Below are 23,837 nucleotides of genomic sequence, written 5' to 3'. Positions count from 1 at the left end.
ATAAATTAAACACTAAGTGTACTTAAAAACTACATCACTACTGTTTACTAAGAGACAGCCTAATACGTGAAGCATTGCAGACCAGTAATTTAAATTTTTCCCAATATTGTTTTTGCATCATGAGACACTGCTGTCAAGTTAACCAGTGTCCCCAAGTTGATTCTGAATTCAGATGCCCTTTAAAACTCATTAGGAGTGTCAGCACTGTGGTACAGTGGTTAGCACTGCTGCCTCATGCCACCGAGGACCCAGGTTCGATCCCGGCCCCAGGTCACCATCCGTGTGGAGATTTCACATTCTCCGCATGTCTGCAAGATGTGCAGGGTAGGTGGATTGGCCACGCTAAAATGCCCCTTAATTGGAAAAAAATAGAATTGGGCACTTTAATTTTTTTTAAAACAACAAAACCCATTACATAATAAAGTAATGATGTGGAGATGCCGGCGTTGGACTGGGGTGAGCACAGTACGAAGTCTTACAACACCAGGTTAAAGTCCAACAGGTTTGTTTCGATGTCACTAGCTTTCGGAGCGCTGCTCCTTCCTCAGGTGAATGAAGAGGTCTTCATTCACCTGAGGAAGGAGCAGCGCTCCGAAAGCTAGTGACATCGAAACAAACCTGTTGGACTTTAACCTGGTGTTGTAAGACTTCGTATAATAAAGTAATCAGGTGCTACAAGCAACTTGTACAGCACACTGAATATCATTTATAAAAGGCAGTTACTATCCCTAACACAACAATACAACTCTTCAGATTAAATTATCAATCGCACAAAGTTAAGCACGAAAGATGGGACACGGTAGTAACAGGGCCAAGGAAATAAAAGTTGCTTGATAACAAATACAGCAAAATGGGGGGATAAGTTAAGTCTGGTGCACATTTATGTATTCATTAAAAAATCTCAAGGCAGTATTACTGTATCTCAAACAAGTACATTAATCAGATAACTGACATCAATTAAGACAAAATAGTAATGGAGGATGACCTTATTTAACCCAGTAACTTCTCGTTTTCCAATTTGGTGGCTGTTTATTTGGTTAAATATATTTGACATACGTAATTCATCACAAAATGTGCTGAATTCCAAAGAAGTAGATCTGATTTCTTTCTAATCTTTTACATCTGATTTTTGATCTTTATGTCGTCATTGTCTACAGGAATAGTGATAGAAGACTGAAGGATAGCAAATGTTGACCCCTTGTTCAAGAAGGGGAGTAGAGACAACCCCGGTAACTATAGACCAGTGAGCCTTACTTCTGTTGTGGGCAAAGTCTTGGGACGGATTATAAGAGATAGGATTTATAATCATCTGGAAAGGAATAATTTGATTAGAGATAGTCAACACGGTTTTGTGAAGGGTAGGTCATGCCTCACAAACCTTATTGAGTTCTTTTTAGAAGGTGACCAAACAAGTGGACGAGGGTAAAGCAATTGATGTGGTGTATATGGATTTCAGCAAAGCGTTTGATAAGGTTCCCCATGGTAGGCTATTGCAGAAAATACAGAGGCATGGGATTGAGGGTGATTTAGCGGTTTGGATTAGAAATTGGCTAGCTGTAAGAAGACAGAGGTGCTGGTTGATGGAAAATGTTCAGCCTGGAGTTCAGTTACTAGTGGTGTACCACAAGAATCTGTTTTGGGGCCCCTGCTGTTTGTTATTTTTACAAATGACCTGGAGGAGGGTGTAGAAGGATGGGTGAGTAAATTTGTGGATGACACTAAAGCCGGTAGAGTTGTGGACAGTGCGGAAGGATGTTGCAGGTTACAGAGGGACATAGATAAGCTGCAGAGCTGGGCTGAGAAGTGGCAAATGGAGTTTAATGCAGACAAGTGTGAGGTAGTTTGGAAGGAGTAACAGGAATACAGAGTACTGGGCTAATGGTAAGATTCTTGGTAGTGTGGATGAGCAGAGAGATCTCGGTGTCCATGTACATAGATCCCTGAAAGTTGCCACCCAGATTGATAGTGTTGTTAAGAAGGCACATGGTGTGTTAGCTTTTATTGGTAGAGGGATTGAGTTTTGGAGCCATGAGGTCATGTTGCAGCTGTACAAAGCTCTGGTGCAGCCACATTTGGAGTATTGCATGCAGTTCTGGTCACCGCATTATAGGAAGAATGTGGAAGCATTGGAAAGGGTGCAGAGGATATTTACCAGGATGTTGCCTGGTATGGAGGGAAGATCTTATGAGGAAAGGCTGAGGGACTTGAGGCTGTTTTCGTTAGAGAGAAGAAGGTTAAGAGGTGACTTAATTGCGGCATACAAGTTGATCAGAGGATTAGATAGGGTGGACAGTGAGAGCCTTTTTCCGCGGATGGTGATGGCTAGCACGAGGGGACATAGCTTTAAATTGAGGGGAGATAGATACAGGACAGATGTCAGAGGTAGGTTCTTTACTCAGAGAGTAGTAAGGGCGTGGAATGCCCTGCCTGCAGCAGTAGTGGACTCGCCAACATTAAGGGCATTTAAATGGTCATTGGATAAACATATGGATGATAATGGAATAGTGTAGATGGGCTTTAGATTGGTTTCACAGGTCGGCGCAACATCGAGGGCCGAAGGGCCTGTACTGCGATGTAATGTTCTATTTGTTGATTTTCAAGTCAGTGAAAACTTTGAAGAGCAAGTCTATGGGGCATCTCTTTAACGTAAATCATTAGCTTGGATTTTAAAATATAACTGACTTCCAGTAACATGCAAGGGAGATAAATACTCTCAACAACAGAGCCTGAAGAAAATAAAAAAATGTTGTGTTCAAACGACAAGATTCACCAATTAGTAATTGCAGTGACGTTAATTCTGGTCTCTGACACAAATTTCTAACCTGGTGATCAGTATCTACATTAAGTATTGATGGAGTATGGAATACTCACACCCTAATCACACATCTGCAGCTGCATTCAGGCGGCGCAGTGGCGCGCCGAGGACCCGGGTTCGATCCGGACTCGTGTGGGAGTTTGCACATTCTCCCCGTGTCTGCGTGGATCTCACCCCACACAACCCAAAGATGTGCAGGGTAGGTAGATTGGCCACGCTAAAATTGCCCCTTAATTGGAAAAACTGGGGGGAAAACTAACTTAATCCACTTCCGTTCTGAAGCAAAAGCAACTTGCGGAAATAGATAATCGTACAGCATGGGGATGGGGAAAGGAGAGAGCGAGAAGGGAGGAGGGGGGGGGGGGATTATTATTGTGAACAAATACAAGTTGTTCTTGTGAGGATACTCCCTCCCCAATTCTTATAGCTTCCAATTTTGTTCCTCCAGGGACAAAGTGGCACCATGGAAGAAAATGTGGAATGTATTTGATTGCAACCTAGGAAGCCTCACTGTCTTCCACACTTAGGATTTTTTTTAAAGCATCAATAAAGTACATCAGCTTGATATTTAGTTTATTTGTTCAGCATTGTTATTATGAGCAACCTCTGATATTACATATTACAAGGATGGAGCGAAGCAATTGCATCCTGTCTATTTCATTAAGCATGAGTAATTATTTCTGGAAGATGTGGCGAGGAGGCAGTGAGGATATTATTTAAAACCAAAAGGTATTTAACCAAAACATATTTAGTGGTTTTAACTTGTACATGGCAAAGGCAGATGCAATGCTTTTTCATTACCTGCTAAAAATATACATTGCAAAAAAATATATATTGCATAAGAGAAGCATAATAAAATCGGAAATATAAAACTACAATCGCCAAAAGACAGAACTACTGCTGTGCTGTCAATGAATGTGTCAAATTCAGTTTTCATTGCACAAGACCTGTAACCAGGGATTGGGGATCACCTTCTATGATGCTCTTCTTAAAACCACAAACCTGTGGCTTGTCTGTATGTCACACCTGTGTGGGCACAAGTATAACCCACCCCTCCCCCTTCCCAAAACTGTGGGGATCATCAGCATTTTTATCCCTTTGGTGGAATTTTCATCCTTAATTACGGTAGCCATAAAACATATTCAATGGGGAACTACATCAAATAATCTTGTCGCTTTGCTCTTTTTAAAACGGTGTGGTTTGGGATTTGCATGAAGGAAAGAGGATGTTAGAATATGTAGCTGTTGCCAAGGGAGGAAATGGAGGAAATGCCTGTAGGAAGTGGGACTGTCCATCAAACAGTGGCAGTGGGCTGGCTGTGAAGGGAAACCCTCCTCTTGGATCATTGCACAACACTTTACCCAGGAAACTCTAGAGTCAACCTCTGACCTTTCAAGTGTACTTAAGCGTCACATTCCAAATAAGCTGCAGTGGGAGATATTTCACTAGGGTGGACCCTACACAGTATTCACAATCAGGAATGTGGCAGTCAAAGATTGATTGAACACTCATACTCCCTCCCCGCGTTTTTTTTTTAAAAAGATTGGTAACCCGAGAGAAATGAAAGCTTGCCATTCACCTCTGATGTCATTAATCAAGAGGCAGGCAAAACAAACTGGAGCGGCTGTGACCATCTTTCTACCCGGTCCCTTCTACTGAATGCACCCCTATTGCGTTCATTGCAGTTCTGCGCAGCTGAAGAAAGATTGGGTCTGAAAAGTGCATTTGTGCTCAAAGTACAATAAAACAAAAGCAGCTACACAAGGGGGCTTGTCAGGCTGCCTTCCCGAGGCTAATTCTGGCAAATCCAATGCTTTGCTTATATTACTAGCCCTGAGCTTGGCTGTACCCAGACATGGCTTACTGTTCCAAAGCTACTAATCTTAATGGTCTGCAACACTACATTCTCTCATTCTGAAAGCCTGCTTTATATTAACTCCCTAATTGCTGGTCAATTATGTCCAACTGCAATCTTTTTTAAAAGAAGGGGTTCTTTTTAAAGCTGTCGGGAGTGAAATTTCGCAACTCTCCCCATAACGATAATTTACCGTTAACAGAAGTCGGATGGTTTCCTAAGGATAAAATAAATCCCTGCTTTCATTGAACTTTTTCTTCACATTCTCACCCACCAAAAAAAACCTTCACACCTGAGTAAGCATTTTCTTTCAAATCTACTTTTCCTATTCTTATTTATACAGTGGTCTGCGCCCTTTCACAGTATTATGCAGCTCATTTCTGGCCAAGGTCTTGCCCTTTGTTAACTGGCCATTGTTCCCAGGGACAAGGCCTTCATTGACTAGTAAAATTCTCCTGTTCAGAAAGAGGCTCCTCTTCTCCTCCAACAAACGATGACAGGACCACTGACACGACAGCATACAAGACAAAACTGCACGACCAGGCAGCACAAAACCTCTTCAGAATGCTCTCACATATTTCTACGCTGTTCCAGCTGTCAAGAAAGAAAGACCACTTTCTGACCACCCAATTGTTACAATTGTATAGGGGAAACCAAACTAAAATCCAGCTTTGGGGCCTACTATCCTATTAAATCATTTGGTAGAGAACTACTGCTATTAAATGCATTTCTTATATTAAACTATTAATTGCTCAGCTGTATTAGCCCTTGGCATATTTTGGGAGCGGGAAGATTTTAATGAACTGTAATGAAACAGTCACCCTTCTGGTGGCATAGTCATTCGCAAGAACTTTTCTAACTAATGACTACTTTAGTGACGTTAGAGTTTCAAAAGACAAATTCACACACGTATGTCAGAATTACATATTCTAGAGAAAACTAAGCTTATCTGAACATGCTATCTCTCCCTATATGTAAGTCGCTAAAAGTAGGCACTTATTTGTACAAATTTATACAATGAGAAAATTAGAAACAGCACTGTTTGGAAGCTTTTCTCAATAGCCATTTTCTGAACCTCACAGTAAAGCTAATGTAGAGCAGGGGGGGAAATGGTGTATTTTTGGTGGGAGGTGGTAGTTAGTGTGAAGAGTGGCTTAATGAGCCCACACTTAAATGTGTGGCTAGGACTCAAGTCTTGCAAAAGAATAGTTAAGACTGCTAGATAAACATAGAACGGAAGATCACATATAAAGAAGTAGACTTAGTAAAAGGTGGATTAACATATCAAATAATCAACATGTTACAGTACATTAAATGCTGCTCAAGAATATTTGAGTTACCCCCAAATGGTGGGTGCATTCCATTGCAACTGCAGTGGTTGACTGAAAGGAGCCCTTTATTCCAAGTGCTTTAGTAATTCCACCCGCTTTAGACATATAGATGATGAGTGTAAGTCTTGAAATCATGGGGGGGGGGGAAAGCATTTGAGATTGACATTTGCGAGGCTCTCTAAACTAACCCATAAATATAACATGCACTCTGTCAGAAGTGTTTGCCATTACATAATGTTAGAATGAGGGGTTAGTTCATGTGATCCTTTTTAGAACATATTTAATATTTGCCCTTACTAACCCAATAAATACTTGTCAATAACAAAACTTTTGCACTCAACTGCCCAAGTTAGCTGTTGAATTATCCAGTCTGTTAGATTTAATATTTAAAATGTTTTTTAGTAAGCTAGTAAGTTTTGGATAAATCTTGTGGTTCACTTCACATTGAGATAATATGGGCCCTGGTCTTAACAGTCAAGGAAGCTTATCAACTGTGCATTTATTAAAACGATTGTTTCTTATTTCCGTTTGATAACATTGGGCCCGAGGGCAGAAAGGTCGTGCTTTACAAAGCAGTTACCATCTCTTACAATGCACGTATGCTTATTGAGGGGAACCTTGAGCATTGTTGCTTTCAGAGAGAAAAAAATCAATTTGCACTTACAGCAGTTCAGCCTAACATATAAAAGAGTTTCACAGAGTCCACAGTACAATGACTGAACTCTGTGTAGGATGTGTGTGCCAGACTGGACAAGTAGTACAAGGAAAGTTAACTGACAGGCAATGATCGATTGGTGTTTCAGGTTGACAAATTCCAGCAGTACAAGACATCTGCCAAGCATGTGACCTGATAAATAGCAGCGCTAAGGCTCAAATCCAAAGTATTCATTTCAGTATAAACCAGAAGGCAGTCGTGTGCAAGGGGGGAAAAAAAACTGAGGAACAGAAAAAAAAGACAGTGGGACAATTTTATAAATTTACAATAAAGATTTACTATTTTTTTTAAATGATTGAATTTTCATGGCCTTCAAAACATATGGAAAACGACAACAGTACCTTTGTGGCTATCATTTTGCCTAGAGCGCTCAGTAACATTAATGTAGCTTCAATCAGTGAAATTACCATATTAAGTGATTAAGGAACAAAATATAGTTGGAACCTCTGAACGGGAACACCCGCACAGAGAGCAAAATGTTTCCTTTATCCAATTACTACTAAACAAATATAAACATCTTGAGTGGCAATCAAGTGCATATTGGAGGTGTCAAAAACTGAAATTGTTAATTGATCTTTAACAGCAGGTTTGCAATATGTGGAAGAGGACACAGAACTATTTCAGCGTGTTCGTTAGAAATGCATTCATCCAACACAATTAAAGTGAAGCCTGATCAATTCCGATCGCAAATGTTCCTAAGCACTTGGTTAAACAGATTTATCTACTACTACTGTTTATCTTTCTTGATTCAATCATGGAACTGTTGCAGCTTTGCAACATCAGGCCAGAATGTTCACCACAAACCAGCAGTCTTGTCATTAGAGTACATTAGAATCAGAATCAGTCATCAAATGAATGCAACGTCTCAATTAACAAATAATTTCACAATATCGGGTGTTTAAAAAACAAAAACATGTGGAGGGGGTATTTACAAATGCAGGTGAGGGGGGTGGTGCGCACGGGGGAGACAGTTCAAAATATTACAGCAAAAGATATCTACAAGGTAGATTCAATTTTGGAATGATATGCGATATATATATATATATATATATATATATATATATATATAAAAAATAAATATTTAGCTCACGTCCACAATGATGCAAGTTGATATCATTTCAAATATAATCCTTTTTTTTCTCAAATAAAATGTACAACTTGAAACGTTTGGACATTATTACTTGAAAATTAACCAGTTCTATAAGGAGTTATTGCACATTATGCTTTAACCAATTCATACAGGAATGCGAACAGTTTGCTGTAAGAATGTCCCGTAGGACACTTTACACCTTTGCGCATTTGTTATTCAAATGCCAGTAAATGCGAAATATGAAATTAGAACAAAATACAACAATGATATAAAAATGTTCACTTGGTTAATTATAATGACGGAGGGGCATCACAGGGAACGTTTATCAAAAAAATAATAAAACATGAGCTTTAAAATGCCCATTTATTTGCTCTAGTGGTACATTCAAAACATCTGGCACTAATCTTATTCCTAGCAGGAAAAAGACAGCACCACAGCAGTGGAACACATATACAAATGAAAACCTCAACCTATATACATATTTTTTTAAAACATCAGATTTATTTTTAAATCCAATCAGAATGCATAATATTAGATCCAACTCGTCATATGAGTACATTCTAAAAATGTCATTGAATGAAAGGTTTTTGTTACACCAACCCACAGTGTACGAAAACATGCCCAACACAAAAGTGAGGTTTTCCTGTAAACTCAAAAAGATTGTTCAGAAATGCTCTGCATATTTCTTTGAAACATTTAATAAAATCTTCTGCTTCCTCACAAAATCTAAATGAAACGAACTTGCTGCCTAAAGGTTCTACAATTGCCGCCTCTTATATCTAAAGTCTACCTTGCTTTCAATAATGTATTTAAGCCATTTTTATTACACACCTCTAATGAGTTAACCTTCAATGTATCAAATGATTGTGTGCAATATGGGAAGCATTAACCGATAATGTATAGGTTTTAAAGAGAAAGAATGCAGGGCAGGGAGTAAATTATTCTATAGTGTTGGCAATATTTCTTTTACACTAGTATATGTAAACCAATTTTGTTGATTAAATTAAAACATTTTGCATTTCACAATTCATGTGATAATAGTTAATTAAGAAAAAACAACTTTTTCTCCAGCTTTTCTCCTCCTTCAAAATGATATGCATAAATCTTTTTTTTTTTAAAAGCCCTCGGTAAATATTTGGTTTACACTGTTGCATTCAAAATAGCCTCAACAATTGAGCCACAAAAGCAACTCTTCCTCAAGACATTAGGAGTATATTTCACTAAAATTTTTAAGAGCACAATTTAACTAAATGGAAGCGTGACAATGGAACGCCAGAATTAATCGGGTGCAGCGCTAAAATGTAAATTGTGCACTGAAATCTCGAATGTAGAATATCCCATACTAAGCAGCTATTGAGAAAAATAAAATCAGTATTGAGCTGGTTAAAACAACTTTTTTGAAGAAAACACAATGTCATGCTGCCTGCAATTGGATTTTCCATTTTTGTTTCTTCTTCACAGGCAGATTCTTCTGAAACCGGCGACACGAAGGTCACAGTTTCAAGTATTGGATAGAAGGTCGCTGCCTTAGCTGACCACCTCTTAACCACCATAACTGGCCTTATCTGAAGCCCATCAAGTGAAATAAAATACAAACGTGCAATGTAGCATATAGTAACTTACCCAGTTGTTTAGATTGAGGTGCCAGCAACCAAACTGATGGAGAAAGGAGAGCCCAGAGGCTAGCGTTCCTCCTTTATTGTTCCCTTCTTCCATTCCCAGTAAAATCGCATCCCTCGGGTACATGCTGCTTTATCTTCTGTTGTCTCTTAACCTCTAAAACTTTTCTCCCCCTCCCTTTCTTTCTCGCCTTGGTGCTGACTGCGCTTTGTGTCTTCGTGGTTTTTCTAGCGTCTCTTTTTTTTAGGTACTAAAAAAAATGTCTCAAAAGATCAAGAGCTTTCCATTTCTGTGGCCTGGTGCTTTTAGAACCAACATCCTCGTTCAAGCTTGCCGTTAGAAACATCTTAGTCCTGGCGTAGTTCTATGTCTGCTATACTGCAGGTACCAAAATTTAGGACAAACGATAGCATAGATCACTGCACCAAAATGCTCACTTAGAAATGAGTAAGCTTGCACACAGGGGTATAACCCCATCCATACTATTTATTTTCTTTTCAAAGCCTACAACTCTCCTAGGATTACCAAAATGACAATGCTGCAACTCTATATGGAAAGGTATCAATAAGTGCAGCAGCGAGGAGACAAGCATTGGTTAAGGGGGCATGATCAACAAACTGTGGCATACAGTCACATCTGTGGGAATGTCAAATCCCTCACGCTGAACTTCTGGGGGTAGAGCTGTGAGAATGCTCTATTTCATTTTGACACGGTGACACTATAATATATCTCGCATACAAGGACTCACATACATACAAATATATATATTTTTTTATATATATATATATATATATATATATATATAATAAAATTAAAAAGACACCTGTGAGGTCTTGCCATCAGTCCCAGCGTTTTTTTTTTATTATAACAGTAAACAGGGTGGAGAAAAGGCAAAGCACTAGACCTCAGTGCAGCTTCTACTGGCTGACCTCGGCTACCCACAATATACAAGAGCAGCTTTTGTATTACAAGGATTCTCTTTCCGAATTGCTCTTTGCATACTGCTTCCCGTCGCTAATTGCATCTCCAAACAAAACCCTCTCCATCTCCAAATTGGGGGCAGCTCATATGTTGCAGTAAATGCTTTTCACAATGGAAGCAAAAGTAATGAAATGTTCCCATTAACCACGCTCTCCTCTCTTCCCCCCCCCAGCCTACCTCTCCACCAGGAGTATAGGTGGCATAAAGCCTGCGATACCCTCCCGCCACCCCCCAAAAGAAACATGCAACTTTTTTAAAACAAACTTTACACGCATTGGTTTTTTTTTTTTTAAACTCGTGTCGTTGGCTCTGCAGAACACGCCACACACTTTTCCTTCCCGTTTATCTGTCTATTAGAAAAGTGACAAGACACGAGAATAGGAGAAACAAAACACTGTGCAGTTTTTCCCTCTTTATTTTGTGCTCTGCGCTAATCTGGCCTTCGCGTGCAAAGTGTCGGCCAGAAATCTTTAAGGCCTTAATACCAAAACAAAACCTTTGAATTCCCTTTATATGGTGCAATACAGGCGCTAACAAAGGCAATGAGGCTACAGTTTGACATGTAAAAAGCCCAACAACGAGGCAGCTAATTACATTCCCTCCCTCTATTCATGGTGGCCACCACACTCCAGCAGCTTCCTTTGTCACACGTGCAATTTCTTAAGTAAACTAGGAGTTTGGTTGCTGATGATGGACAGTTACTAATCATTTAGCACAATGAACGTTAAGTGCGGCAGAAAGGATGGGCAACTTCAACACATTTCTTTGGGATTGGAGGATGTGAGAAGAAAAAAGGAGCAGGAGGAAAGCTCGCCACACAGACGACGAAAGGTGAACACTTAAAATACCAGACCATTTCAGTTCACATATTTACCTTGCATCCCACTAAAGGGGGGGGGGTGCGCAGGGAAAGGCAAAAAAACATGCTGTGGGAAAGAGAGACTGCAAATCAAACTTGCCAACTTTAATTAACATCAGGCATTATTACATCAAGAAAAAAAATCTGAATACTTCCATCACCCAATAGTTTCTCCTTCCCCAGAAAAGTTTTCCTTAAAATCTCAATTTAAAACAAAACACATACAAAAGCACAATTCACCCAAAACGTCATCTTTGTCGATCTGAAAATAATGCTTTCAGGCATTTAGCCCGTCTTAAAATTTGCTAACTTACCATTTACACCTGCTCAAATTACGATGCTTCACACTGCCCGAATTCAAACATGCTGCCGCCGTTCCTGTGCTACAGCACAAAATCAGCCAGCTCTTCACGATGTGGGCAGATCCACTGGGGGGCAGCACCCTACCTGAGCCACTTACAGCCGAGATGCTGCTGAGATAGGGACACGAAGCGATTACATCCAACTCCAGCTCTCCAGGAAAAGATGCTCAAGTTCAGGTCTATTCAGTGAACTACCTTGCTTCATGGGAAAGAGATAATGAGATGGCAGCACTCATTTGATCAGAACCAGCCTCAAAATCACACTAACAGTGCAGAAAGGAACAAAAGAATAACAGTAGCTTGCTTTCTTGGCAACAATAAAACCAGTGTCAGTCTCCCATAATGTTAAATTGGCCGGTATTTTTGAAGCCCGAGACAAAAAAAAAAAAAAAATTTCCTCCCCCACTCCTCTCCCCCCACAAAATATAACGGCGAACCTACCGTTCATTTTGCCCACAAGACCGGCTCACTTTAAGCAGGCTCGTCAGGAAATGTTGAACTACGAAATGATTCTGATGCATCCATTCCAAGTTTTTTTTCGAAAGGCAACTTAGCAAGTTGTATATCTGAGCTCTAATATTTGCCACAGCCAAATGTGGCAAGCGGTTCCATAAAGCTTCACTGCCCACTTTTGAAGCCTGCGTTACTAACTCACGCAGAATGACACCACTGAGCGCCTTTAAAGGATAGTAGGAGAAAAAAATGACTATTGATCTTCAAATGGTGATAATTGAAAAGATCAAAAGATTAAACAAAATCAAAAAATGCGCTGACTTACCATGCTATGCTTTTTTTTTGTTACAACTTGGTTGAAATTTCAGTCAAACAAGCTTCATCGGAGATGTCAAATTTTTTGGCGGACTGTGATCGTATTACTTCCGCAGCCTTGCCTCACAATACTTCAGAACTTTTTACCTAGCTTTGGTTTACTTTGAAAGCTACAGCTCAGCAAACCAGCACAAATTATCTTGCCACCTTCTACAGCTCTGATGCTTTGGCCGCTAACTTTGGAAGGCCCTTTACTACTGCATCAAAATTAGCATTGTCAAAGCGGTTAATGAATATTAATACTGTATTTGTCATTGGAGCTGGCCTGATGCTGAACTCCAAGCCATCCATCAGGGACAAGATTAAGAACACAATTATTTCTGACTGACAGGGTCCAAATCTGCTAGAATTTTTTTTTGCAATAAAAAAAGACAAAAAAAAAAACATCTTATGGGTTCCCCCTGGGGACGAACAGTCAGATTAATACACTTTTAATGAAGTGAAGGCTATTAAGTATGAAGAAAAAGCAAACAAGATGTACAAGTCGAACTTACAAATGCGGCAAGGTGGCTGATAAAAATTAAAAGAATGGCATATCTTTTTCGACAGCTGTCTGAAATCTTTCTTCAGAGGTTTCTGGAATGAAGAAAGCATCTTTCTTCCCAAATCTGCATCATTTGAATAAGGAATGCACTGCTATAACCCACATGGGATAATTGTGTCGATCTTATGACTTAACAACATCAACTCAAAGACAGGATCCTAAATAATTCCTACACAAATATTATAATCAACACTTCCTTAAAAGCAATTGACAATCATGATTATTCTCTCAATTGTATCTGCATAAACCATGCTGCCAAAAATACTTCTTTTAAAAATGTAAATGCTAAACAGACTTTGTGCAAGCTTTACTATACCATGGTATATGTTGCAAAAAATGATCCTGCGGTTATAAAAGACCAAGTTAAAGCACATTTAGAAACAGCGTCCTAACCTTTTAATGCTGACAGTTGCTGTGGGAATTTAAGGAGAGTCGTGAACATCAACAGCAAAAGGCAACTTGGTTCAACTATGTTTCTCTAGTTGCCTTTCATTTGCAGCTAAATATCACTAAAATTCCCTGCGTGTAAAGTCATGCTACTTATCTTGATCTCACGTAACAGAAATATATACACACAGTAAACATAGTTTGCTGTTACCCGTATTTCCTTTCTCTCCACGTCTCACAAGCTTTTTCATTCCCTGGATTTTTGTTACGTTGCACAAGACCTTTATTATATTAGTTACAGAAACTGGCCATGGTGCTTACAAGGGGTTTCATAATGGGAGACAGTGGGAAAGTTCAGGTGCAGGATAAGAACAACGGCAATTTGGACTGAAGACATTTGAATTGCAAACCTAAAAAAATTGCTTCATTTCTCAGCCACCCATCAAGAATAACCCAGATGCACCAGAAACGGGAAGTGTAGCATTGGTTTTATCTCCACTCACGGGACTCACATTTCTTTTGCTACAATGTTAAATCTTTTGTTATAAAGCTATTTTATTTGAACGGTGGTTTGGGGATGAGGTGAATGAGGAGGAGGAAATTTTTTTTTTTTTTTTTTTTTAAAGGAGAAAGCTGACAGATGCGATAGTTAATGCCATCTGACCAGTGAAATGAGGGGGCCTGGGTCAAGCGACCATGGCTGCCAAGCTAATCTACTGCTCTCATTGACCACCCCACTGGCTGCTCCTAATACCATTAGCAATCCTTAGATGAACATTCTAAATTGGAGTTTTGTCCTCTGATGAGCCAGCCTGACCCCGTTCAAACAACCCTGGAGCTCCATATGCAGATGGCAAATCTCCTGAAAACATTTCTTTCAGCTTTAAGATTATTTTTCCCCTTGCGCGCCTTCTTTTGTTTTGCTCAATTCTTTTTGCCCTCTCCAATTTGAAATAAACATCGCAAGCACAAACATGTACTTGTGTGTCACCCTGTTACTCATATCATTTAAATTTTAGAAATGCACCCCAAAACATTTCGGACAACCTTTTATTGGTGGTTTCCATTTCACTTGTCTTTGCGCAAATTACTTTTACATCACACGCTCTTGCAAAGAGGGGAGTGAGGAAAAGGGAAATCGGAGGATGTTTGTGAAAACTGTCAGATTTGAAGCTTTCTAACCAAGTGAAGTTAGCGGCTGCTGGCTCTGAAGCGGTGGGTGCAGAAAGCATTTGCCTGACAGAACATTTACCGCAGACAGCTCCCGCTACCTCTACTTACACAGCACGATCACATCAGCCCTAGTATCAAATTAACTCACTGACTTTGAAAGTTATTGATCTGCTATTAAGACACTAGTGAACTTGATGAAATCAGTGCTGTAGGTGCAGTGAAGACTTCAAAGTCTCACACAGACACATAAAACAAGTTTCTTTGATCCTTTTTACGATCCACTGAGGGTTTAAAGCCCAGTTCTCGATGTGCTGCTCTTCACACTCGTCAGGTCTGATTTTTTTTTACCAATAGACAGCTTGATAATATTAATAGAACAGATTTTAGCAAACAACTAATTCTAAACCAATATCTTAATCTGCTCAGACTAACAGCATCATTTATTAAAACATGTCAAACAAAAACCAATTTTATCTTTATTGCTGTCTGCACTGCAGGAGTCGGGAATTTTCAATGCAGAAGTATACACGGCTCTTGCCACGTCTACATCAGTATTTTATCATTAAGGAGATGACTAATTTGAACAGACTTACTGAAGTCCTTATTTGAAGGATTGGTCATTAATATTTACAGCAAAATGATACGTTAACCACAAATAAGTAAAATTCATAACTTATTCTCTGGATTTATTGAACGGACATACAAGCACAGGGTCTATAACCATTATTCAGAGTTACTCTTTTTTTTAAAAAAACACTGTAGCTTTTATAAAAATGGCCACTCACGCCATAATATAACTAACAGTGTTGGAATTGGAAAACAACAAAGACATTAAGATGTTCAAGCAGACAGCAAAAAAGGATTCAAGAAAGAAACTGCTTCATTAGATTAGGAAATGATTTTATAATTGTAAAAAATTGAAATATAAACCTCAATACGATAAAATGGCCCACAGATTAGACCTCAGATCACTCATTGGGAACCACAATTATTTCTTCTGCACTGAACACACATGCCAACTTGAAAAATTAAGCTTATCGGTTAAAAAAAAATATTTTAAATTGCTGTTCAAAATTTTTTGCACCCATTTGGAAAAGATAAATTTTTAACACAAAGATCTGCTCCAGTAACCCACCTTTTTAACTTTAACTATGAAGAGAATACTGGCAGTGGATGCTAATATTTGAGTTTTGACGGATTGCATTTATTGTAAAATTTATTCAGCAAGTGACAATTTATGCAGACAACGATCGCATTCAGTTAATTATGAGAAATAGCAGGTTACTGTAAACAAAAACAAAAAATCAAAGATTTTACATAAAACTGAGAAAAGGTTCATGCAAATTTGCTACCAAAAATAAAGATTCTCTCATGTAGACCGTTCTCACCAAAACACTGTTACTAATGAAATAATCTACAATACAATTCAGGAACAAATTAAGTTTTTGTACTAGCTACTGGGGTCCCACTTACAATTCTAATGAAGTCAACACTCCAATAAGATGTGTTCAGAAAGTTTCCTGGGCCACCAGCACAGAGATTCTTTTCACCAATTAGTGCAAAGAAAAAGAAGGGGGAAGAAAAAACAGAACGTCCGCACTCAAAGAGCTAGGCCTTACGGCAAATCTGTCATGCCGACTGAATTGATCAACGGGACTGGTATTTCTAATGGCATCTTGTCAGGAAAAGTCAGTCATAGGGAGCCACCTGTGTTACTCTTTGCAGACAGCTAAAGAGCTAGATACCGATCTCAGGCAGCATCTTTTCCTAACAATTTGGGAGAGCAGTCTGATTTCCACTGCTGTACAACTTGTCATTCTGCAATCATCACCTGGCTCGCTTTTTTCTTTTCAGAATTGGTTACATGCTTAATGCAGCTCCTCTGCAGACAGTCAATTTATTAGAAACTCAAATGTTAACAAAACAGTAAAAATTATCAATTTCTAACCTGGAAAAACAATTCATTGGGCACATCACTATGCTCATTGATTCTTCTCTCTAAAACCAGACATAACCTAAAACTTTGCAATATAGCAAGAATACATATGATGCGGAGCCCCATTTGGCCAAGCAACACTTTTCCGCTACCATAAGCATGACAGAATATGGACGGTCAGATCTGCACCAAGTACATAAAGAAGTTCCACAAAATGAGTTACAAAAATGAGGAACTTGCACCTAAACATCAGAAAAGAGACACAATTTTTGAGGCGTCCAGTTTGTTAAGCGAGTCAAAAGTACTTGGATTGCAAATCACGTATCGCAATCTTTCTTGCTCTCATCAGTCAATGAAGTTCTCAGGTTCTTTTTTTTGCAGCCTGCGGCGGTGGCTTTGCCCAGGGACATATACCAATAGAAAAATTTTCATCGTGTTAGCATTTCAAATGGCAGAAAGTGAAAGGAAGCCCTAACTGATCATAGCCTGCGGAATTAATTGGCTATTCTCTGAATAATGTCGCTTGCCGCATATCCTTGGGAGACCAGCACTAGCCGAGGCCACGTTTTGTGCAACGGCTTCAAAAAAAAGCGCTTAGGGGGTATTGGGGGTCTTAAAGCTTTAGCGCATTTCCCCAAAGACGAAGCAAATAGAGCCAGCGAGCCTTGCCCAACTAATCCATTTGGTAATTAAATGCACAATTCCATTAAACATTCTTCCATCGTTTCAAAATGACATGAACAATAGATTCCAATTGCTCCAAACCTATATGCAAGATACTAGATATCAATGCAATGAGCGCGGCTGGAAGACTTCTGTTTTAAGTGAGGAAAATTTAAAATATTCTCGGCTTTTTGCCAGTTTTAAAACAAAGAACTCAAGTAGACGCCATGTTGCTACTTGTTTCATTCTGTGGGATTAAAGTTTGAGCTTTTTCTTCATTCATCAAAGGATATGCAATGACCCTGCTTGATAGGAGTATACCTCTCTTTAAGGCACATCTTAATCTAACCTTTTTAGGACTCTTTGCTTTCAAACTCAAAACAGCATTAAAAATAGGCATTGTTGGCCCGCCCTGGGAGACTGAGCTCCTGGCTTTCGCTGGCCAGGGCAGTAGCCCTTTGGATACACAGCTGCTTACGCGACCAAATAAGCTCTGTACAGCAAAGGAAAGCAAAGGGGGAGAAAATGAAAAGACGAGATTAAAAAAATCTTCGCAAATGTTCCATCTTTCGTTATCGACTGCAGCCTAGCGTGGGGTGTCAATTTTCAGCTCTAAAGAGAGGACACAAATTCGCAGCGGTCCCATTATGCGGTCTCTTCGCTCATTGTATATTCCGTCAACGAAGTCAATCTTATTAACTTCCGCTCTGGTTCACACATGACATTTTCTTCAATTTTCTTGCCAACATCAAAAACATCAATTAGCAGCTAGAAAATAGGAAGGAACAAATGACAGAGCCCGATAACGTCAACTATTTGAAACAGAGGGTAAATCTATTCCGCAATACTGAATGCATTCATTACCAATTCCTTTTCAAAGGAGGCTTCCAAATAGCAAGGAAAATTAAATTTATCATCCAGAAATGTCCAGAAATAGTTTGTTTTTTTAATCCTACATATCTACAGTGCCACTTCCAAATGCAAGATGAAGAAATATTACCTAGTTTTAGGTTTATACAGTGCAACTTGGAGAGAAGTTGGAAGCAGGTGGGTTCAGCAGCATACAGGATGCATTGAATTTCATGCAGAAACATGAAATAAATGTAACCATGCCAACTTACTCCGATATTTCTTCACATTTGTTGCCCCTTCTTTCCTAAATTTAAGCACAAGAAAGATTCCTTCGTCCACCACAATGAGACGCAAATTACCAACTTATTTGCTTTTTCAGCTGACTTTGTTTCACTGGATAACTGACATGTAGCTAAAAGTGTATCGTGGCAAACGTTGTTTTACAATACTTAAGTAAAAGCTATTTCTGCTGATGTGCCTGCTTTATGAGAAGGCTTTCATGCTTGTATTACATCTCCTAGGGAGTGAATAAAAGCAAATTTAGTGACTGCTGAAGACGACTGCTCGGAATTAATGTGAACAGAAAAGAGCAGCTACACCAAATAAACAGATCACTTTCCTCTGACCATTGATTTCTTGATCTTTTGACATTATTTACGAGCTTCCTATTCTCTTTCCTGTCTTTTTTCCAATGTCATAAAGGAAAAATGTCTAAACAGCTGATGGCAGGATTATCAATTAGCTGTCAAGATTCTGCTTTCCAGCCCTGAACAATACCTGCCATAACACTGAAGATCGGTAATACAGCGAGACACATATAATACTGTGCTCTCTGCATACAGACTTGGATAGCACAGTGGCAAGTCTTGAATGAAACTTGTGTCCGATCATTTCTACAATCATATTGATTTGTCTAGTTGTAACTGAATACATATTGTAAATTATAATTAAGAATTTATATTTAAGATCAGATAACATTGACTTGCAACTACACATTTTTCTTCTCAGAATGTGGGGTGGCAGTTAGGGTGCTCAATTCCTGCCGCATAAGCTCCTGCAAACACACTCCATTGACATTGCAAACAGTTATTTTGCCGCACGCTAGGACCTAACCTTGATGCTTCTATTTAGTCTGTTCATACAGCAGGGGTAAGGTGTGAGAGGAAAAGAGAGAGGTGGAAAGAGGTTCCTTCATTCAGTGATTAAGCTGGCAATAACCACAGCGTAATGAGGATGGATACATTCAGCCCATCAAGCATGGTCAATACTTGCACAAAAATATAGTTCTGTTTTTTAAGAACTTTTGTAAGTTGCAAAATTCAGCACAATGTATTCAGCGTGTCACTAGACCTGTGGTCCTCGTTGTGCAATTATAGTTTTTTTCCAAATAAATAATTCTAAAGCAAAACCAGCACACAAAAATAGCCCTATAGTCTGTGTTAGCAGGTTTAGCAATGCTGCCTTTCCTTCGGAGATAGAATTTCAATTGTAAATGTATCTAAAATTACACGATGAGAACAGAAATGATACATAAATCATTACACAAGTTAGGGTTCATCCCCAAAAAAAGAGTAAATAACGTAAATGACCTACATCTTAACTGCTTTCTTTAAATGATATGCTCAAGTAAAATATAATACTTCTAAAATCATTTCAGTTTATTCAACCACTGTCTAGGTGTTACTTTCAGTTTGTGTGAGAATCTGCGTCAGAATTCCCAATCCTTGCAGCCTCTTTTTTTTTTTTAAAAAGAAAGGGGAAGAACACAGACCTGGAAAACTGCTAGATGCAAATGTACTGCTCCAGTAGCTGAAGTGGGTAGTGTTCGGAAGTTCAGACACATTTAAAACCAACACTACTACTGGGTAGTTTAGACAATATTTTATAACTGTCTTAATATTTTGTGTTACCATCAAAATATAACATGTTCCAGCAACTAAAGCACTTTAAGTATTTCCTTAGAAAATCCTGGACAATAATCAGTCGGAATATATATGGGGGCAGATGGCAGTATTAAGAAAGAATTTTCAAAGATTTTCCAGCACTTGAATAGCTAGCTATATTTGCTAAAATAAAATTCCTCATCTGCAGTATCTTGCAGCTCATCCACGACCACAACAAATTCAAAAACATTACACTAATGATCAGAGACACACTATGTGATGTTAAGCCCCAAAATTCATGTTTTAATTTTGACACACCTTTTTGTTGTGTCACATTTAAATATATTTAAACTGTTCAGCATTCTTTCTTGGCACCGCAAAAAATCCAACTCCAATAGCCTACAAGGAGTTGTCGCTATTTTTCTCTGCCAATTTACACCCTTATTTGGAACAACAGGCCCAAATATTTTTACTGTTGTCTAAATAGCAAAATGTTCATTGACCCAAAGCTGCAAACAGTAACCACAAGCTGCTGATTACCGGCATTTGCGGTTGTGGTTCTGCACCATGCTCTGTCCTTGAAACTGATGCCGCACACGAATCCATTAGGCGAGAGAGTTGGTGCTCTTGATCTATTATTTACAAAGAAAACCCTCCCCTTGCTTAAGTGGCCCCTTTACTTCATCCTTCATTACAGGATCATTTTTATTTTTGTAAAAACCCCATACTCAGTTTAAGCAGGCTGATGACACCTATACTCTGCCCAAGCTTGCTACTTGGGATTTTCTTTTTAAAAAATAGCATTCCTATCTTGATACTGTCATCTGGAGCACTGTTATATTTTAAATATCCAAAATTTGGATATTTAAATTGATTAGCTGTGACCATTTGCCACTTGGTCTTTTTGATTCAAAATTGCTGCCTACCTATACATTACCCTGGATTTTTCTTTTGTTATTGCAGTTTCTATAGCCACATCTCAGATAAGGCAACCATTCTTTATACAGTACATAAAGTTGTTTTTTTTAAGGAATGCGAGGGGATCCCATTAATGTTCAGTCGGCTTTGGGTACCACTTACAAGAAACATCTAGTGGAATATTTTTTATATTGCTGTAGAACTGATTTCTGCAATATTCTATGCTTTACAAAGTATTTATAGTTCAAACTTGCAGGACAATTTAAATTCACAGCTATTAGTTATTCTTAATCACATTCTCTTCCCACTAAATCATAAATATATTGCGCACATTACACAAGGTATGAAATGTGATCAGCTATAAAACACAGGTTAAACTCCACTAATCGCTCCTTTACCCTTCTGACCAGTGTTTGCAACACAAAAGCAATGGAATTTTTATTGTGTTTTATTAAATTGTGCGATGTTAGGCTGGGAAAAACAGATAGACAAAAGAATAGTTCAGCTGCTGATTTATTTGTACCACAATAATGTTGTAGGTTGCACACTTCCAAAAGCACTGAATTACACTTGAGGAATTCTGACTACTTGCCTTAATCATTTTGACATTTAACTAGCAATTATTAATTCAATTTGTTTTTATTACAGCCACCAGAGACTGATGGATAACCATCACTAGATGTGGTACAGTATTGCTTGACAGAAAATTGCAGAACAATGCAATATTATAGATAGAGCTGTTAAGCAGCTGCTAATATTGTACAGCTGAGACTCCCTTTCAGGTGCACATCATTACCCCGGCCAAGTTAATCTAATCGCCAGCGGAAAATACTACAATGCGAAACTATTCAGGTCAACATATGTGTTAGAATACAAAAAAAGATTTACATGCCAGATGAAACATGCTTAAGAGTCACGAACCACCTCTCAATTTCACAACACACTTCTGATGCAAGATGCGAACGCGGAAGAAGGCCAACTTTACCATAAGCCAAAGAACATCAAATTTGGTAGCCCACTAAAAGCATCGTCAATCCAAATCTATTATCAATATGCATGAATAGTGCACATATTCTCTTCTTTAAATCTACTTTGATAGACAGCCGCAATTCCATGCGATTTGTTTAAATGGAAGTAGTTAAGGCATCTGACATTGTGACTATGTGGAGAAACAATCATTGTCACAAACAGAATTGACACAAAGAAAATAGTTGAAAGCAACCAGGCTTCCAAAACTTGTAACATAGCAGCATTACTCATATTTTGATAGTCTAGAACTGCTATGAATTTTTCTCTCCATTTAGTAGTCATAAAGTACCACACTACTAATGAGTATTACAACACAAGATGTTATTTCCCCATCATGGCTGCACCACCTTTAAACTATTTACTTTTTTCGCCAAATATCCACTTCCCTTCAAAAGCATTTCTGGATTCCACTTCCACCATAATTACTGGTAGGCAATTCCATGACTTTACAGCTAACTGTACTTTTTAAAATCCTTCAAACTATTCTGTTATTTTTGATGATATTAAATGTTTTTGGCTAGGATTCAATGATAGATGGATGTAGTTTTCCCATATTATCAAAAGGCCACGTGATTTTAAATATCTTTCAAATATTCTCTTAACTTCTGTTCTACATGAAAAGAGCCCCAATTTTTCACCCGAATGTCATCTTCACCATCTCTTCTGCATCCTTTGAACATATGAATTAGGGGCAGGCGTAGGCCGATCCGCTGCTCGAGATCATTGCTAATCTGATTGCAACAGCAACTCCATATCCCATCTATCACCAATAAACTTTTACCATACGTACCAAGAATCTATCCACCTCTGCCTTAAAAATATTCAAAGAATCTGCTTCCACCACCTTGTCAGGAAGAGAGCTCCAAGGACTTGTGACGCCCCCGCCCCCCCATCATTCCCAAGAAATAAATTCTCCTCATTTCTGACATAAATGGACTATCTTTTAATTTTCAAAAGTGACCCCTAGTTATAGATTCTCCCACAAAAGGAAACATCCTTTCTATATCTGTCAAGACCCCTAAGGATCTTATGTTTTAATCCAGTCACCTCTTATTATTCTAAACACCAGCGGATGCAAGCCTGAACTGTCCAACCTCTCCTCATTAAGACTGCCTACCCATTCCTGGTATTAGTCCAGTGAACCTTCTCTGAACTGCTTCCAATATCCTTTCATCCTTCCTCAAACAAGGAAACCAATATTGTACACAGAATTCCAAGTGTGGTTTCACCAATGCCCTATATAACCGAGGCATAACCTCTCTATATTGTATTTAATTTCCTTTGCAAGAAACAATCAAATTCTATTAGCGTTTCTTCTTCTTTCTGAACGCATTTTATACAAACTTGTATCAAAGTAGGTTACAGCAAATAAACACCCCGGGAAACATTCTTCCCAACAATCAACTATACAGTGTGTGCAGATTTTCCTCCTTTTTCACCCCCCATCTCCATCACCACCGTTCCGTCCCCCATCCCCCTGCAACAAACAGCTCCTCACACACGGTCACAAACATCCCCACCTTTTCTCGAACTTCCCTGCTGAGCCCCATAACTCATACTTTATCTTCTCTAACTGCAGGAAGTCGTACAGGTCACCCAACCATGCTGCTAGCCCCGGTGGCGATGCCGACCGCCACTCCAGCAAAATTTGTCACCGTGCAATCAGAGAGGCGAAGGCCATGACATCGGCCTTCCTCCTTTCCATGAGCTCCGGCTTCTCTGAAACCCCAAATATCGCCACCAAAGGGTCTGGTTCCACTCCCTCCTCCACTATCCTGGCTAAGATTGCGAACACTCCCGCCCAGAATCTTCCCAATTTTTCACAACCCCAAAACATGTGCACATGATTCGCTGGCCCCCGCCCACACCTCTCACACTCATCTGCTACCCCCTGAAAGAACCCACTCATTCTCGCTGAGTTATATGCACCCTGTGCACCACCTTAAACTGTTTCAAGCTCATCCTTACACAGGGAGGTCCCATTTACACTTCGCAG

The 23,837-nt window shown here is 39.0% G+C and overlaps 1 protein-coding gene across 46 annotated transcripts in view; it reads right to left on the bottom strand.

The window, feature by feature from the left end:
• The window catches only part of tcf7l2 (transcription factor 7 like 2), a 189,764-nt gene that overhangs the window by 50,205 nt on the left and 115,722 nt on the right, over positions 1–23,837 (bottom strand). Inside the window, exon 1 of one of the 46 annotated variants that reach the window (XM_072479398.1) lies at positions 9,430–9,946. The exons of 44 other annotated variants lie outside the window; for them this stretch is intronic. In XM_072479398.1, the coding sequence (XP_072335499.1) occupies positions 9,430–9,552 (123 nt within the window). In that variant the 5' untranslated portion in view covers positions 9,553–9,946. Of the gene's footprint in view, positions 1–9,429; positions 9,947–23,837 lie in introns of those variants that run through there. One more of the 46 variants, XM_072479396.1, reaches the window with a different exon arrangement.

Source organism: Scyliorhinus torazame, chromosome 16 (genome assembly GCF_047496885.1).
Source record: "Scyliorhinus torazame isolate Kashiwa2021f chromosome 16, sScyTor2.1, whole genome shotgun sequence".
In the NCBI taxonomy this organism is placed as follows: Eukaryota; Metazoa; Chordata; class Chondrichthyes; order Carcharhiniformes; family Scyliorhinidae; genus Scyliorhinus; species Scyliorhinus torazame.
This window is presented reverse-complemented; position numbering and strand designations above follow the sequence as displayed.